Source organism: Salvelinus alpinus, chromosome 15 (genome assembly GCF_045679555.1).
Source record: "Salvelinus alpinus chromosome 15, SLU_Salpinus.1, whole genome shotgun sequence".
In the NCBI taxonomy this organism is placed as follows: domain Eukaryota; kingdom Metazoa; phylum Chordata; class Actinopteri; order Salmoniformes; family Salmonidae; genus Salvelinus; species Salvelinus alpinus.
In genome coordinates this window covers 2,811,557-2,829,332 of record NC_092100.1, presented here as the reverse complement: position 1 = coordinate 2,829,332, position 17,776 = coordinate 2,811,557, and the positions used below count along the sequence as shown (strand labels likewise).

Here is a 17,776-nt window from a genome sequence, read left to right as displayed (position 1 = left end):
CCTCCACTCTAACCACTAGGCTACGCTGCCGCCCCTCCACTCTAACCACTAGGCTACGCTGCCGCCCCTCCACTCTAACCACGAGGCTACGCTGCCGCCCCTCCACTCTACCCGCTACGCTGCCGCCCCTCCACTCTAACCACTAGGCTACGCTGCCGCCCCTCCACTCTAACCACTAGGCTACGCTGCCGCCCCTCCACTCTAACCGCTACGCTGCCGCCCCACCACTCTAACCGCTACGCTGCCGCCCCACCACTCTAACCGCTACGCTGCCGCCCCTCCACTCTAACCACTAGGCTACGCTGCCGCCCCTCCACTCTAACCGCTACGCTGCCGCCCCTCCACTCTAACCGCTACGCTGCCGCCCCTCCACTCTAACCGCTACGCTGCCGCCCCTCCACTCTAACCGCTACGCTGCCGCCCCTCCACTCTAACCACTAGGCTACGCTGCCGCCCCTCCACTCTAACCACTAGGCTACGCTGCCGCCCCTCCACTCTAACCGCTACGCTGCCGCCCCTCCACTCTAACCGCTACGCTGCCGCCCCTCCACTCTAACCGCTACGCTGCCGCCCCTCCACTCTAACCGCTACGCTGCCGCCCCTCCACTCTAACCTCTACGCTGCCGCCCCTCCACTCTAACCACTACGCTGCCGCCCCTCCACTCTAACCACTAGGCTACGCTGCCGCCCCTCCACTCTAACCGCTACGCTGCCGCCCCTCCACTCTAACCGCTACGCTGCCGCCCCTCCACTCTAACCGCTACGCTGCCGCTCCTCCACTCTAACCACTAGGCTACGCTGCCGCCCCTCCACTCTAACCGCTACGCTGCCGCCCCTCCACTCTAACCGCTACGCTGCCGCCCCTCCACTCTAACCGCTACGCTGCCGCTCCTCCACTCTAACCACTAGGCTACGCTGCCGCCCCTCCACTCTAACCACTAGGCTACGCTGCCGCCCCTCCACTCTAACCGCTACGCTGCCGCCCCTCCACTCTAACCGCTACGCTGCCGCCCCTCCACTCTAACCGCTACGCTGCCGCCCCTCCACTCTAACCACAACGCTGCCGCCCCTCCACTCTAACCACTACGCTGCCGCCCCTCCACTCTAACCGCTACGCTGCCGCCCCTCCACTCTAACCACTAGGCTACGCTGCCGCCCCTCCACTCTAACCACTACGCTGCCGCCGCTACGCTGCCGCCCCTCCACTCTAACCGTTACGCTGCCGCCCCTCCACTCTAAGCGCTACGCTGCCGCCCCTCCACTCTAACCGCTAGGCTACGCTGCTGCCCCTCCACTCTAACCGCTACGCTGCCGCCCCTCCACTCTAACCACTACGCTGCCGCCCCTCCACTCTAACCACTAGGCTACGCTGCCGCCCCTCCACTCTAACCACTAGGCTGCTGCCCCTCCACTCTAACCACTAGGCTACGCTGCCGCCCCCCCACTCTAACCACTACGCTGCTGCCCCTCCACTCTAACCGCCCCTCCACTCTAACCGCTACGCTGCTGCCCCATACGTGGATGACGTCAGTGCTATCAGTATCTACTGGTTTAATGTCTCTGCATCTCACCCATATCATTCAGTCATTCGTGTTCATGCAGTGTTTCATAGGGAGACATTTGGGACGTAGCCAGCGGCAGCGTAGACACAGTGTGTGTTATGTTGTTGTTTTACCTGATCGTCTAGGCTCTCTCACTTCCTGTTCATGCTGCGGACCTGGGCCTCTCACAGGATGCACCGCGAGGTGGAGAGACCGGACTCCTTCCTGGAACGCTTCAGGACCCCTGAGCTCAAAGAGGTCTCCAGCAGAGAGAGCAACGCACGGTCACAGGGATACCCCGACAGAGTCCGCAAGAGGAAGTAAGTCTGGACTAGAGATGGGGATGGTGAACTAGGATTGCAAAATGATGCTGATTTTTTGTTGTTGTGGAGGATTCACAGATTTTCTGCTTTCTTCTGTCCTCATTCCGGGAATCTTCCAACCCAACCTGGGATTTATGGAAAACCTGTTACCAGAATTTAGCAGTTTTATGCTCAACGAAAAAAAGCTGTCTTGATGAGTGAACCCTAAAAACAGATTGGACAGGTCTCTCTTCTTTTAAAAGAGATTTTCTGATCTCAGCGGGTCTAACCTTTATAAAAAAAGTTAAATGAAAACAAACCTAAAATCTCTAACTTGGAATATCCTTTAATAGACCCGTGATTTAATATCTTAATTTAAGATTACTCAGCAGCATTCTAATACATCAGCAGAGAAAACTGTAATTAAATTATGCTCAATTTGAGTAATTATTTAACTAACACTGCCAATCTGTCTCTGTCTTTCCCTCTCAAGCCAAGTCAGTCAATGGCCGCTGGCTATGTACAATATGAACAACTGCAACAACACAGATGAGTAAGTGGAGCGTAGCTCTTTAGAGAGGAAGTAGAATGTAGCTCTTTAGAGAGGAAGTAGAATGTAGCTCTTTAGAGAGGAAGTAGAATGTAGCTCTTTAGAGAGGAAGTAGAATGTAGCTCTTTAGAGAGGAAGTAGAAAGTAGCCCTCGACACTAGTTTATAGAGGACACTGGAAGGTCTTAACCTATTGGTACACTGTAAATCCTGGTATGTATATAGTGTAGTTGTTGATCCATATAAGCCTGCATGACCGTAGACGGTAAGATCCTCTGTCGATTGTGTTCGTCCGTGGTAGACATTTGTCCTGTAGTTCGGTGTGATCGGTGTAAATCCTGAGTGTTGCAAAGATACTATAGGTGTACCTATTGTTCTCTGGTTCTGTAATAGTTCTTTAGACATAATAGTTCTTTAGACATAATAGTTCTATAGACATAATAGTTCTATAGACATAATAGTTCTATAGACATAATAGTTCTATAGACATAATAGTTATATAGACATAATAGTTATATAGTTCTATAGACATAATAGTTCTATAGACATACTAGTTCTATAGTTCTATAGACATAGTTCTATAGACATAATAGTTCTATAGACATAATAGTTCTATAGACATAATAGTTCTATAGACATAATAGTTCTATAGTTCTATAGACATAAGTTCTATAGACATAATAGTTCTATAGACATAATAGTTCTATAGACATAGTTCTATAGACATAATAGTTCTATAGACATAATAGTTATATAGACATAATAGTTCTATAGACATAATAGTTCTATAGACATAATAGTTATATAGTTCTATAGACATAATAGTTCTATAGACATACTAGTTCTATAGTTCTATAGACATAATAGTTCTATAGACATAGTTCTATAGACATAATAGTTCTATAGACATAATAGTTCTATAGACATAATAGTTCTATAGTTCTATAGACATAAGTTCTATAGACATAATAGTTCTATAGACATAGTTCTATAGACATAATAGTTCTATAGACATAATAGTTATATAGACATAATAGTTATATAGACATAATAGTTATATTGTTCTATAGACATAATAGTTCTATAGACATAATAGTTCTATAGACATAGTTCTATAGTTCTATAGACATAATAGTTCTATAGACATAATAGTTCTATAGACATAATAGTTCTATAGTTCTATAGACATAATAGTTATATAGACATAATAGTTCTATAGTTCTATAGACATAATAGTTATATAGACATAATAGTTCTATAGACATAATAGTTCTATAGACATAATAGTTCTATAGTTCTATAGACATAATAGTTCTATAGTTCTATAGACATAATAGTTATATAGACATAATAGTTCTATAGACATAATAGTTCTATAGTTCTATAGACATAATAGTTCTATAGACATAATAGTTATATAGACATAATAGTTCTATAGTTTTATAGACATAATAGTTCTATAGACATAATAGTTCTATAGACATAATAGTTCTATAGACATAATAGTTCTATAGACATAATAGTTCTATAGACATAATAGTTCTATAGACATAATAGTTCTATAGACATAATAGTTATATAGACATAATAGTTATATAGACATAATAGTTCTATAGACATAGATAAGATTGTATGACTATGGATAATAAAGATCTGCTATGTCAATAGCAGCCTTGGTATGTATTTTGCTCCAGTTGTATTTTAGTTGCAACTATAGAATGAGAAGACACTTTATCATTGTTTGTACTGTAATAGCTCTATAGACAGTCCTGATCTTGATTATACTGGTTAGGCTACTGGTTATATTGTATGTCAAAAAGATACATCTAAAATTAAGTATAAACTCTTCTACTCCTTATTCAACATTCAGTGAATGGTTGAACTATACCATTTTATATTTATGTCAATATAAAGTTATTCTCATGAGGAGTGAACTAACTGTATGGTGAACATAAACAGTAGTGGTGCTGCCACCTACAGGGCACATACGGTAATGCCCTCAAACACTGGGACTGTTTCAGCCTGGATATGATAGACCTGTCACTGTTTCTGTAGAACAGGGGTCCACAATTACATTCAGGCATATGCCGATTTTCCTTGAGTAGGATGGTCGGGGGGACCAGAACATAGTTATAAATAAATATATAGTACACTGCAAATTGACCACAAGAATCCCAATCAGATATAGTATTTGACGATAACAGAATAATCTGCTACCTTGATTACATTGGGATACGATCACATATGGCTTAATTTATGCGTGGGACTACATGGGAACAGATTTTCTAAATTAAAATAACTTTGAGCTGATTTCCTAGTGATTTTACATTCTTTCATGTCCAACAACAAAATGATTAATTTAAATAAAAATGATCTGAAAACTTGGGGGGGGGAAAATAAAATCAGATTTGGCCTGCGGGCCGACTATTGGGGAACCCTGCTGTAGAGTATCAATGCCCCCGAGGCAAGTAACGACCTTTCCTCGACCTTTGGCTCATATTGTAGTATGATAGTCCACCAATAGTCCACCAATAGTCTGTCAATAGTCTGTCAATAGTCTGTCAATAGTCTGTCAATAGTCTGCCAAAAAGACCCTAGAAAGTCACCTATAGATCACCTTAGTCCTTAACAACAACATGAAAAATAAACATCCATTATCCATAGCAAAAAAGATGACAAGGACGAAATAAAGAAAGAGGAGAAAAAACAGGATGCGCAAGAAGAAGAGAAGAAAGAGGAGGAGAAGGAGAAAGAGGAGAAGGAGAAAGAGGAGGAGCCTAAGAAGGAGGAGCCTAAGAAGGAAGAGCCTAAGAAGGAGGAGCCTAAGAAGGAGGAGAAGAAGAAGGAGGAGCCACCGTAAGTATGACTGTAGTCTGATGGGTCGTCTGCCCCAAGACGTGAAGGATAAGGCACGCCTGGCAGCATGCTACACGAACATAAAAAATAATAACCCCTTTGTGATTGAGGCCACCCCTCAGAGCCTGGTTCCTCTCTAGGTTTCTTCCTAGGTTTTGGCCTTTCTAGGGAGTTTTTCCTAGCCACCGTGGTTCTACAGAAGAGGACTGGCCACCCCTCAGAGCCTGGTTCCTCTCTAGGTTTCTTCCTAGGTTTTGGCCTTTCTAGGGAGTTTTTCCTAGCCACCGTGCTTCTACAGAAGAGGACTGGCCACCCCTCAGAGCCTGGTTCCTCTCTAGGTTTCTTCCTAGGTTTTGGCCTTTCTAGGGAGTTTTTCCTAGCCACCGTGCTTCTACAGAAGAGGACTGGCCACCCCTCAGAGCCTGGTTCCTCTCTAGGTTTCTTCCTAGGTTTTGGCCTTTCTAGGGAGTTTTTCCTAGCCACCGTGCTTCTACAGAAGAGGACTGGCCACCCCTCAGAGCCTGGTTCCTCTCTAGGTTTCTTCCTAGGTTTTGGCCTTTCTAGGGAGTTTTTCCTAGCCACCGTGCTTCTACAGAAGAGGACTGGCCACCCCTCATAGCCTGGTTCCTCTCTAGGTTTCTTCCTAGGTTTTGGCCTTTCTAGGGAGTTTTTCCTAGCCACCGTGCTTCTACAGAAGAGGACTGGCCACCCCTCAGAGCCTGGTTCCTCTCTAGGTTTCTTCCTAGGTTTTGGCCTTTCTAGGGAGTTTTTCCTAGCCACCGTGCTTCTACAGAAGAGGACTGGCCACCCCTCAGAGCCTGGTTCCTCTCTAGGTTTCTTCCTAGGTTTTGGCCTTTCTAGGGAGTTTTTCCTAGCCACCGTGCTTCTACAGAAGAGGACTGGCCACCCCTCAGAGCCTGGTTCCTCTCTAGGTTTCTTCCTAGGTTTTGGCCTTTCTAGGGAGTTTTTCCTAGCCACCGTGCTTCTACAGAAGAGGACTGGCCACCCCTCAGAGCCTGGTTCCTCTCTAGGTTTCTTCCTAGGTTTTGGCCTTTCTAGGGAGTTTTTCCTAGCCACCGTGCTTCTACAGAAGAGGACTGGCCACCCCTCATAGCCTGGTTCCTCTCTAGGTTTCTTCCTAGGTTTTGGCCTTTCTAGGGAGTTTTTCCTAGCCACCGTGCTTCTACATCTGCATTGCTTGCTGTTTGGGGTTTTAGGCTGGGTTTCTGTACAGCACTTTGAGATATCAGCTGATGTAAGAAGGGCTTTATAAATACATTTGATTTGATTTGATTGAAAACCGTGCGGTCATGTTTCAGGAAAGAGATTTGGATCATGGACCCGTCAACAGACAAATACTACACGTGGCTCACCATCATCGCTGCACCATGTTTCTACAACCTGATGATGCTAGTGACCAGGTTTGTTCTCATACAGTACAGTTCGTTTGATTTTTGTTGTTGAACGTTTGTTGAACGTTTGTCGTATATTGTTGTTGACTGTTGTTCTGTCGTCCCACAGGGCATGTTTTAACGAACTCCAGAACACATTCACAATGCTGTGGATTGTCCTGGACTACACCTCAGACGTAGTCTACTACGCAGACACATTCGTCAGGTCTAGAACAGGTGAGGTTCTTCTTCTAAAAACACACATGAGGTATTTTTCCAGTTTGATAGACCGGGATGAGCAGGGAGACAGATAGAGGGAACGTAGTGTGAAGACGAGTGGGGCTGGGATGTGAAGACGGGCGGGGCTGGGATGTGAAGACGGGCGGGGCTGGGATGTGAAGACGGGCGGGGCTGGGATGTGAAGACGGGCGGGGCTGGGATGTGAAGACGGGCGGGGCTGGGATGTGAAGACGGGCGGGGCTGGGATGTGAAGACGAGCGGGGCTGGGATGTGAAGACGAGCGGGGCTGGGATGTAAAGACGAGCCGGGCTGGGATGTGAAGACGAGCGGGGCTGGGATGTGAAGACGAGCGGGGCTGGGATGTGAAGACGAGCGGGGCTGGGTTGTGAAGACGAGCGGGGCTGGGATGTGAAGACGAGCGGGGCTGGGATGTGAAGACGAGCGGGGCTGGGATGTGAAGACGAGCGGGGCTGGGATGTGAAGACGAGCGGGGCTGGGATGTGAAGACGAGCGGGGCTGGGATGTGAAGACGGGCGGGGCTGGGATGTGAAGACGAGCGGGGCTGGGATGTGAAGACGGGCGGGGCTGGGATGTGAAGACGGGCGGGGCTGGGATGTGAAGACGGGCGGGGCTGGGATGTGAAGACGAGCGGGGCTGGGATGTGAAGACGGGCGGGGCTGGGATGTGAAGACGGGCGGGGCTGGGATGTGAAGACGGGCGGGGCTGGGATGTGAAGACGAGCGGGGCTGGGGTGTGAAGACGGCTGGGGCTGGGATGTGAAGACGAGCGGGGCTGGGATGTGAAGACGAGCGGGGCTGGGATGTGAAGACGAGCGGGGCTGGGATGTGAAGACGAGCGGGGCTGGGATGTGAAGACGGCTGGGGCTGGGATGTGAAGACGAGCGTGGCTGGGATGTGAAGACGAGCGGGGCTGGGATGTGAAGACGGGCGGGGCTGGGATGTGAAGACGGGCGGGGCTGGGATGTGAAGACGGGCGGGGCTGGGATGTGAAGGCGGGTGGGACTGGGATGTGAAGGCTGGTGGGACTGGGATGTGAAGACGAGTGGGGCTGGGATGTGAAGGCGGGTGGGACTGGGATGTGAAGGCGGGTGGGACTGGGATGTGAAGGCTGGTGGGACTGGGATGTGAAGATGGCTGGGACTGGGATGTGAAGATGGCTGGGACTGGGATGTGAAGATGGCTGGGACTGGGATGTGAAGATGGCTGGGACTGGGATGTGAAGATGGCTGGGACTGGGATGTGAAGACGGCTGGGACTGGGATGTGAAGACGGCTGGGACTGGGATGTGAAGACGGCTGGGACTGGGATGTGAAGGCTGGTGGGACTGGGATGTGAAGACGGCTGGGACTGGGATGTGAAGACGAGTGGGACTGGGATGTGAAGGCTGGTGGGACTGGGATGTGAAGACGGCTGGGACTGGGATGTGAAGACGAGTGGGACTGGGATGTGAAGGCTGGTGGGACTGGGATGTGAAGACGGCTGGGACTGGGATGTGAAGACGAGTGGGATTGGGATGTGAAGGCTGGTGGGACTGGGATGTGAAGACGGCTGGGACTGGGATGTGAAGACGAGTGGGACTGGGATGTGAAGGCTGGTGGGACTGGGATGTGAAGACGGCTGGGACTGGGATGTGAAGACGAGTGGGACTGGGATGTGAAGGCTGGTGGGACTGGGATGTGAAGACGGCTGGGACTGGGATGTGAAGACGAGTGGGACTGGGATGTGAAGGCTGGTGGGACTGGGATGTGAAGACGGCTGGGACTGGGATGTGAAGACGAGTGGGACTGGGATGTGAAGGCTGGTGGGACTGGGATGTGAAGACCGGTGTGGATTTGAACCAACGCAAGTAGGGGTTTCTTTGATCATTTGTGATTTGTCAAGCAAGAGAGGCAGTAGACACTTCCATGCAGTCAAAATGAATTAACTTTTGTTTGTGATTATTTGATTTCTTTTTGATTATCACTAATTACATTTTCTCTTCATTATCTTAACAGGTTATTTGGAACAGGGGCTGCTTGTGAAAGACAAACAAAAGCTTCTGGACAAATACAGACAAACGGAACAGTTCAAATGGGACGTCATTTCAATGATACCCACAGACCTGCTTTTTCTGAAAGTGGGCATCAACAACCCCGAGCTCCGAGTGAACCGGCTCGCAAAGATGAACCGCCTCTTTGAGTTCTTCGACCGCACTGAAACCAGAACCAGCTTCCCCAACGTTTTCAGAATCAGTAACCTGGTACTTTACATCCTGATCATCATCCACTGGAACGCCTGCATCTTCTTCGCCATCTCCAAGACCATCGGGTTCGGGTCCGACACCTGGGTGTACCCCAACATCAGTCACCCTGAGCACGGCCGCCTTTCCAGGAAGTACATCTACTGTCTCTATTGGTCGACTCTGACCTTGACCACCATCGGAGAAACCCCGCCCCCCGTCAGGGACTTTGAGTACCTCTTCGTGGTCGCCGACTTCCTCATCGGCGTGCTGATTTTCGCCACCATTGTCGGTAATGTTGGCGCCATGATCTCCAACATGAACAAAAACCGTGCGGACTTCCAGGCTAAGATCGACTCCATCAAGCAATACATGCAGTTCCGTAAGGTCTCCAAGGATCTGGAGGCCAGGGTCATTAAGTGGTTCGACTACCTCTGGACGGAGAAGAAGACCTGCGATGAGAAGGAGGTGCTGAAGAACTTGCCGGACAAGCTGAAGGCCGAGATCGCCATCGACGTCCATCTGGATACCCTGAAGAAAGTGAAAATCTTCCAGGAATGCGAGGCTGGGCTGCTTATTGAGTTGGTGATGAAGCTGCAGCCTCAGGTGTTCTCCCCAGGAGATTACATCTGTAAGAAGGGAGACATCGGCAGAGAGATGTACATCATCAAGGAGGGGAAGCTAGCTGTGGTTGCGGAAGACGGGGTCACACAGTGGTGTGTGCTCAGCGACGGAGCGTACTTCGGAGATATCAGTATCCTAGGCATCAAGGGTTCCAAGGCTGGCAACAGGAGAACGGCCAACATCAGGAGCGTGGGTTACTCTGACCTCTTCGCCCTGTCGAAAGACGACCTTATGGAGGCTCTCACCGAGTATCCCGAAGCCAAGAAGATCCTGGAAGAGAAGGGAAAGGCTACGTTGATGAAGGACAACATGATCGATGAGGAAATCGCTAATGCAGGTGCCGACCCCAAGGACATGGAGGAGAAGATCCTCAGGCTGGAGAGTAATATGGAAATCATGACGTCCAAGTTGGCCAAGATCATGGCTGAGTTCACATCCAGCCAGGGCAAGATCAAACAGAGGATCACCAACATGGAGTCAACAGTCAAGTCGGTCCGGCCCGAGGATATATCTGAGGTGGTGGCCGACAAGTAGACCAAATAGTCCCACGACACAATGTATTTACCCAGAGACGTTAGGAACCTTTCACACTGAGCAATGCAGAGTCAAAGGACGAAGCCAGCTCGACACGTTTCAGTAGGGAAGGTGCGTCGGCGTGGTAGAGGTGCAGGCGTGAAGCTGTACCAAAACCAGGCACTCCTCCGTTAGCTCTGCGTGGGAGCCCTTACAGTTATAACACAGAGATGGTTTTTTTTGGTTTTCAAAAACAATACATAAAACGGTAGATAGTTTGATACTTTTTGACTGTTCGTATTTATACGTCATATGTACATTATCAACAACCACGTATTACGTACCTTCTTATTGAGTAAAAATGCACCTCTAAATATGTGTCAAATGTCAATATGTTCATATGCAGTGACTGCAGTGGATTCACCTTTCCATATGCAGTGACTGCAGTGGATTCACCTTTCCATATGCAGTGACTGCAGTGGATTCACCTTTCCATATGCAGTGACTGCAGTGGACACACCTTTCCATATGCAGTGACTGCAGTTGATTCAACTTTCCATATGCAGTGACTGCAGTGGACACACCTTTCCATATGCAGTGACTGCAGTGGATTCAACTTTTCATATGCAGTGACTGCAGTGGATTCACCTTTCCATATGCAGTGACTGCAGTGGAATCACCTTTCCATATGCAGTGACTGCAGTGGATTCAACTTTCCATATGCAGTGACTGCAGTGGACACACCTTTCCATATGCAGTGACTGCAGTGAATTCACCTTTCCATATGCAGTGACTGCAGTGGATACAACTTTCCATATGCAGTGACTGAGAAGTTACGGACTTGTGCATCTCCAAAATCAGAATCATGGCATGGAACTGGTTTCGAGACACTCGTTGGGGCAGTAGAGAGCCGGGTCGATTCAATTCCAGTCCATTCAGAGATTGTACACAGACATTTATATTCCAATACTCTTCAAAATGCTTTACAATGAGTACCATTTTTAAATTGTAATTTGGTTTACTTTCTGAATTGACTGGAATTTAAATGGAATCGACCCCAACCCTGGTAAAGAGACAAACTCTTTGTACAGGACAATTTTCATAATATAGCCTTTAGTGGTTTTGGAAATGTATTCTGTATTTTTCAAATGTTATGAGTCTAGTTGAATGAAGTGCTTCACAGAGAATAATATAATTTAGTATTATTGATCATCTGTCAATGCATTAGTATGTGTATGAATGTGGCATGTATGAAACATGTTCTATTTGATTCTATTTCTATGGCGACTACAGTCCATAACGGTGTATTTTACAACGGAGGTATCATTTGATATCTTCAGCTATACAATTTAAGTTATGTAAACTTGACCAAAACATTAGTGTACCTCAAATATGCACAAATCACAAGACCAGACTGTCATCAAAAGCGTGTATTTGATCTGCCGTGATCTACATTTATAAATATGAAATGTGCAATGGTATGTATTAGCAAGTGTTCAATTCCAACCAAAATATTAAATTAATAATAAAAACAAATTGTTATTGTGTGTGTTTCTATGTTGTCTTTATAGTGACCGGCACATGTTCCTGTAGTTCATCACTTATGTTATATTTGATTGTATAACATCCTCTAGCTTTGGCTCATATAGTCAAACAATAACCCATCAATAGCCCACCAATAGCCCACCAATAACCTACCAATAGTCTACCAATAGTCCACCAATAACCTACCAATAGTCTACCAATAGCCCACCAATAACCTACCAATAGTCTACCAGTAGTCTACCAGTAGTCTACCAATAGTCTACCAATAGCCCACCAATAACCTACCAATAGTCTACCAATAGCCCACCAATAGCCCACCAGTAGTCTACCAATAGTCTACCAATAGTCTACCAATAGCCCACCAATAGTCTACCAGTAGTCTACCAGTAGTCTACCAATAGCCCACCAATAGCCTACCAGTAGTCTACCAGTAGTCTACCAATAGTCTACCAATAACCCACCAATAGTCTACCAGTAGTCTACCAATAGTCTACCAATAACCCACCAATAGTCTACCAGTAGTCTACCAGTAGTCTACCAATAGTCTACCAATAACCCACCAATAGTCTACCAGTAGTCTACCAATAGTCTACCAATAACCCACCAATAGTCTACCAATAGTCTACCAGTAGTCTACCAATAGTCTACCAGTAGTCTACCAATAGTCTACCAATAACCCACCAATAGTCTACCAATAACCCACCAATAGTCTACCAGTAGTCTACCAATAGTCTACCAATAACCCACCAATAGTCTACCAATAGTCTACCAGTAGCCTATCTATAGTCCACCAATAGTCTACCAGTAGTCCACCAATAGCCTACCAATAGTCTACCAGTAGTCTATTAATAGCCCACCAATATCCCACCAATAGTTTATCAATAGTCCACCAATAGTCTATTGCTAATCCACCAATAGTCCCTCTTAAGCCACCCATAAATCAAATCAAATCTTATTTGTCACATGCACCAAATACAACAGGTGTAGTAGACATTACAGTGAAATGCTGAATACAACAGGTGTAGTAGACCTCACAGTGAAATGTTGAATACAACAGGTGTAGTAGACCTTACATTGAAATGCTTACTTACAATGCTTACAAAGTGTTCAGTAAAAAATAGATAAGTAAACATTAAGGAAACATAGCCATTTGATTAGCTATTCAGGAGTCTTATGGCTTGGGGTTAGAAGCTGTTAAGAAGCCTCTTGGACCTAGACTTGGCGCTCCGGTACCGCTTGCCGTGCGGTAGCAGAGAGAACAGTCTATGACTAGGGTGGCTGGAGTCTGACAATTTTTAGGGCCTTCCTCTGACACCGTCTGGTACAGAGGTCCTGAATGGCAGGAAGCTTGGCCCCATTGATGTACTGGGCTGTACGCACAACCCTCTATGTGCCTTGCAGTCGGAGGTCGAGCAGTTGCCGTACCAGGCAGTGATGCAACCAGTCAGGATGCTCTTGATGGTGCAGCTGTAGAACGTTTTGTGGATCTGGGGACCCATGCTAAATCTTTTTAGTCTCCTGAGGGGGAAAGGTGTTGTCGTGCCCTCTTCACGACTGTCTTGGTGTGTTTGGACCATGATAGTTTGTTGGTGATGTGGACACCAATCTGCTCCACTACAGCCCTGTCGATGAGAATGGGGGCGTGCTCCCTTTTCCTGTAGTCCACAATCATCTCCTTTGTCTCGATCACGTTGAGGGAGAGGTTGTTGTCCTGGCAACACACGGACAGGTCTCTGACCTCCTCCCTTTAGATTGCCTCATTGTTGTCGGTGATCAGGCCTACCACTGTTGTGTCATTGGCAAACTTAATGATGGTGTTGTTTGGCCGTGCAGTTATGAGTGAACAGGAAGTACAAGAGGAGACTGAGCATGCACCCCTGAGGGGCCCCCATGTTGAGGATGTGTTGATACCTACCTTTACCACCTGGTGGCGGCCCGTCAGGAAGTCCAGGATCCAGTTGCAGAGGGAGGTGTTTAGTCCCAGGGTCCTTAGCTTAGTGATGAGCTTTGAGGGCACTATGGTGTTGAACACTGAGCTGTAGTACATGAACAGCATTCTCACATAGGTGTTCCTTTTGTCCAGGTGGGAAAGGACAGTGTGGAGTGTAATAGAGATTGCATCATCAGTGGATCTGTTGTCTGTATGCAAATTGGAGTAGGTCTAGGGTTTCTGGGATGATGGTGTTGATGTGAGCCATGACCAGCCTTTCAATGCACTTCATGGCTACCGACGTGAGTGCTACGTTGCGTTAGTCATTTAGGCAGGTTGCCTTTGTGTTCTTGGGCACGGGGACTATGGTGGTCTGCTTGAAACATGTAGGTATTACAGATTCAATCAGGGACAGGTTGAAAATGTCAGTGAAGACACTTGCCATTTGGTCCGCGCATGCTCGGAGTACACGTCCTGGTAATCCATCTGGCCCTGCGACCTTGTGAATGTTGACCTGTTTAATTCTATCCTCCTGATTCCTGCTTACAAGCAAAAACTAAAGCAGGCAGTACCAGTGACTCGAGCTAATAAAGAAGTGGTCTGATGACCAGGACTGTTTTGGTTAAAACTAAAGCAGGAAGTACCAATCTCTCACTCAATACGAACCTGGTCAGATGACGCGGATGCTACACTACAGGACTGTTTTGGTTAGCACAGACTGGAACATGTTCAGGGATTCTTCTAATGGCATTGAGGAGTACACCACCTCAGTCACTGTCTTTATCAATAAGTGCATCGATGACTTCGTCCCCACAGTGACTATACGTACATACCCCAACCAGAAGCCATGGATTACAGGCAACATTCGCACTGAGCTAAAGGGTAGAGCTGCTGATTTCAATGAGCGGGACTCTAACCTGGACGCTATGCCCTCCGACAAACCATCAAAACAGGCAAAGCGTCAATTCAGGACTAAGATTGACTCGTACTACACCGGCTCCGACGCTCGTCGGATGTCGCAGGGTTTGCGTACTATTACAGACTACAAAGGAAGAGCTGCCCAGTGACACGAGCCTACCAGACGAGCTAAATTACTTCTATGCTCGCTTCGAGGCAAGCAACACTGAAGCATGCATGAGAGCATCAGCTGTTCAGGACGACTGTGTGATCACGCTCTCCGTAGCCGATGTGAGTAAGACCTTTATTAACTGGCTTGCCCGGTAAAATAGAAAAAGCCACAGAGCTGACTGCAGTTGTTACGCAGCCATTGTCAACGGATGGATGTCGGCTTCAATACCCTGATGGCATATCTCCAGATGGAGAAATTGTAGCATGATTGCTCTGCAAGTACAAAGCGCGAGCTCTCAAACATCATACGTGGCGTTAACAACAGATTGTTGGACGTCTATGAACACGTTGTCATACATTACTGCAACGACCCGTTACGTTGATGAGAAGTGGGACACGAAGTCCCGTGAGAACATGGGGGAAAGGAACACAGCAGAGAAACCTTGTTGCTGAGTGGGTCGGGGACAGCAGTAAGGGGGGCGCCGTCTAGCTGGTAGGTAGTCAAGACTGCGGTACATTGAAATGCATTGTCCCCTAGTGGTCATAGGCGATCATATCTGAATTTTGTAGTGGTCATAGGCGATCATTTCTGAATTTTGAATTCAAGTTATTAAAAACGATTCAATGAGAGAAGAAAAAAAAGGCCGGTTAAACCTGAAGGACTTTTTTAAATTTTTTTACATTTGTCACATCCCCTAAAGTAATCGCAAGAGTAGGGGCTGAATATATACAGTACAATCCAGAGAGGAACCTTTGACTGGAAAAACATACCGTTTTCAGTGTCTGAGCCCACTTGCCTTAGAGCCGATCACAACATCAAAAAACGTTTAACTGGATGCATTTTGTCTGGCAGGACCGTACATTTACATTTACATTTAAGTCATTTAGCGGACGCTCTTATCCAGAGCGACTTACAAATTGGTGCATTCACCTTATGATATCCAGTGGAACAACCACTTTACAATAGTGCATCTAACTCTTTTAAGGGGGGGGGTTAGAAGGATTACTTTATCCTATCCTAGGTATTCCTTAGAGCACAGCACTGAATGAGGGCACAGCACTGAATGAGGGCACATTTAACATGGAAAGCTGTCTATAGAACAGCTACCATGAATATTCATAGTTGATATTTCTCACTATTGTATCTGTGTGTATACGGTTCTATATTTCTAAGATGCATTCAGATCCCCAAATCTTGTTGGTTTGTGTATGTAGGGCAGACAACGGACTACTTGTATTCCACATTTTTGTAACTATCAGAGCTTGCAATTTTGGATTACATGAGTTTAGGTGGACCCAACCCCCTCCGCCCAGGCATTATTCTGCGCTTGTTGAGTTTGGGGAGGTGTTTTTCTTAGAGCCGATGACAATAGCCACAACATCAGAAAACATGTAACTGGGGGTATTTTTTATCAGACCATACAACACTGAGTGAGAGCAGATTTGACTTGGAAAGTGGTTGACTGACCAGTTAACAAAAAATGGTATATTAATAGATAAATATTATCTCTCCCCAGCCCCTCTGGCTGTCCCTGTTCTCTCCCCAGCCCATCTGGGTGTCCCTGTCCTCTCCCCAGCCCATCTGGGTGTCCCTGTCCTCTCCCCAGCCCCTCTCGCTGTCCCTGTCCTCTCCCCAGCCCCTCTGGGTGTCCCTGTCCTCTCCCCAGCTCATCTGGGTGTCCCTGTCCTCTCCCCAGCCCCTCTGGGTGTCCCTGTCCTCTCCCCAGCCCCTCTGGCTGTCCCTGTCCTCTCCCCAGCCCATCTGGGTGTCCCTGTCCTCTCCCCAGCCCCTCTCGCTGTCCCTGTCCTCTCCCCAGCCCCTCTGGGTGTCCCTGTCCTCTCCCCAGCCCCTCTGGGTGTCCCTGTCCTCTCCCCAGCCCCTCTGGCTGTCCCTGTTCTCTCCCCAGCCCCTGTCGGTGTCCCTGTCCTCTCCCCAGCCCCTCTGGCTGTCCCTGTCCTCTCCCCTGTCCAGCCCCGCTGGAGAAAGGCATACTGATGGAGAATTTCTCTGCATGGCTTAATGGGTCACTTAACTCCTGACCTTTGACTAAGCGTGTTCTGAGCCTGAAGCAGCCAGGTCTGTGACACCATGTAAAGCTGCTGCTTAGATCACACAGCCACCGGGGTTGAAAAGGTTATCTGGGGACAGAAGAGGAGCATCATGGGATTTGAACTCTGACCTTGAACAGTTTCTTCTCTGGTGGCTTACAGACTTCAGTCACACATTTGTATTTATGAAGGATCCCCATTAGCTGCTACTCATCCTGATGAAGGCAGTTACAGTATGTCACAAAAAAATACAAATTAAACAATACATCACATAGCACATTATTACACCACTACATCACCTACAATACAACACATTATTACACCACTACATCACCTACAATACAACACATTATTACACCACTACATATCTACAATACAACACATTATTACACCACTACATCACCCACAATACAACACATTATTACACCACTACATCATCTATAATACAACACATTATTACACCACTACATCATCTATAATACAACACATTATTACACCACTACATCACCCACAATACAACACATTATTACACCACTACATCACCTACAATACAACACATTATTACACCACTACATATCTACAATACAACACATTATTACACCACTACATCACCCACAATACAACACATTATTACACCACTACATCACCCACAATACAACACATTATTACACCACTACATCACCTATAATACAACACATTATTACACCACTACATCACCTATAATACAACACATTATTACACCACTACATCACCTATAATACAACACATTATTACACCACTACATCACCTATAATACAACACATTATTACACCACTACATCACCTACAATACAACACATTATTACACCACTACATCATCTATAATACAACACATTATTACACCACTACATCACCTATAATACAACACATTAATACACCACTACATCATCTA

The 17,776-nt window shown here is 46.8% G+C and overlaps 1 protein-coding gene across 2 annotated transcripts in view; it reads left to right on the top strand.

Annotated features, from left to right (window-relative positions):
• The window catches only part of LOC139539383 (cyclic nucleotide-gated channel cone photoreceptor subunit alpha-like), a 28,385-nt gene extending 16,586 nt beyond the window's left edge, over positions 1 to 11,799 (top strand). The window contains exons 4-8 of one of the 2 annotated variants that reach the window (XM_071342266.1): positions 1,733 to 1,861; positions 5,057 to 5,248; positions 6,568 to 6,669; positions 6,770 to 6,876; positions 8,894 to 11,799. In XM_071342266.1, the coding sequence (XP_071198367.1) occupies positions 1,733 to 1,861; positions 5,057 to 5,248; positions 6,568 to 6,669; positions 6,770 to 6,876; positions 8,894 to 10,275 (1,912 nt within the window). In that variant the 3' untranslated portion in view covers positions 10,276 to 11,799. Of the gene's footprint in view, positions 1 to 1,687; positions 1,862 to 5,056; positions 5,249 to 6,567; positions 6,670 to 6,769; positions 6,877 to 8,893 lie in introns of both variants that reach the window. The other variant, XM_071342265.1, reaches the window with a different exon arrangement.
• The last annotated feature ends 5,977 nt before the right edge of the window (positions 11,800 to 17,776 follow it).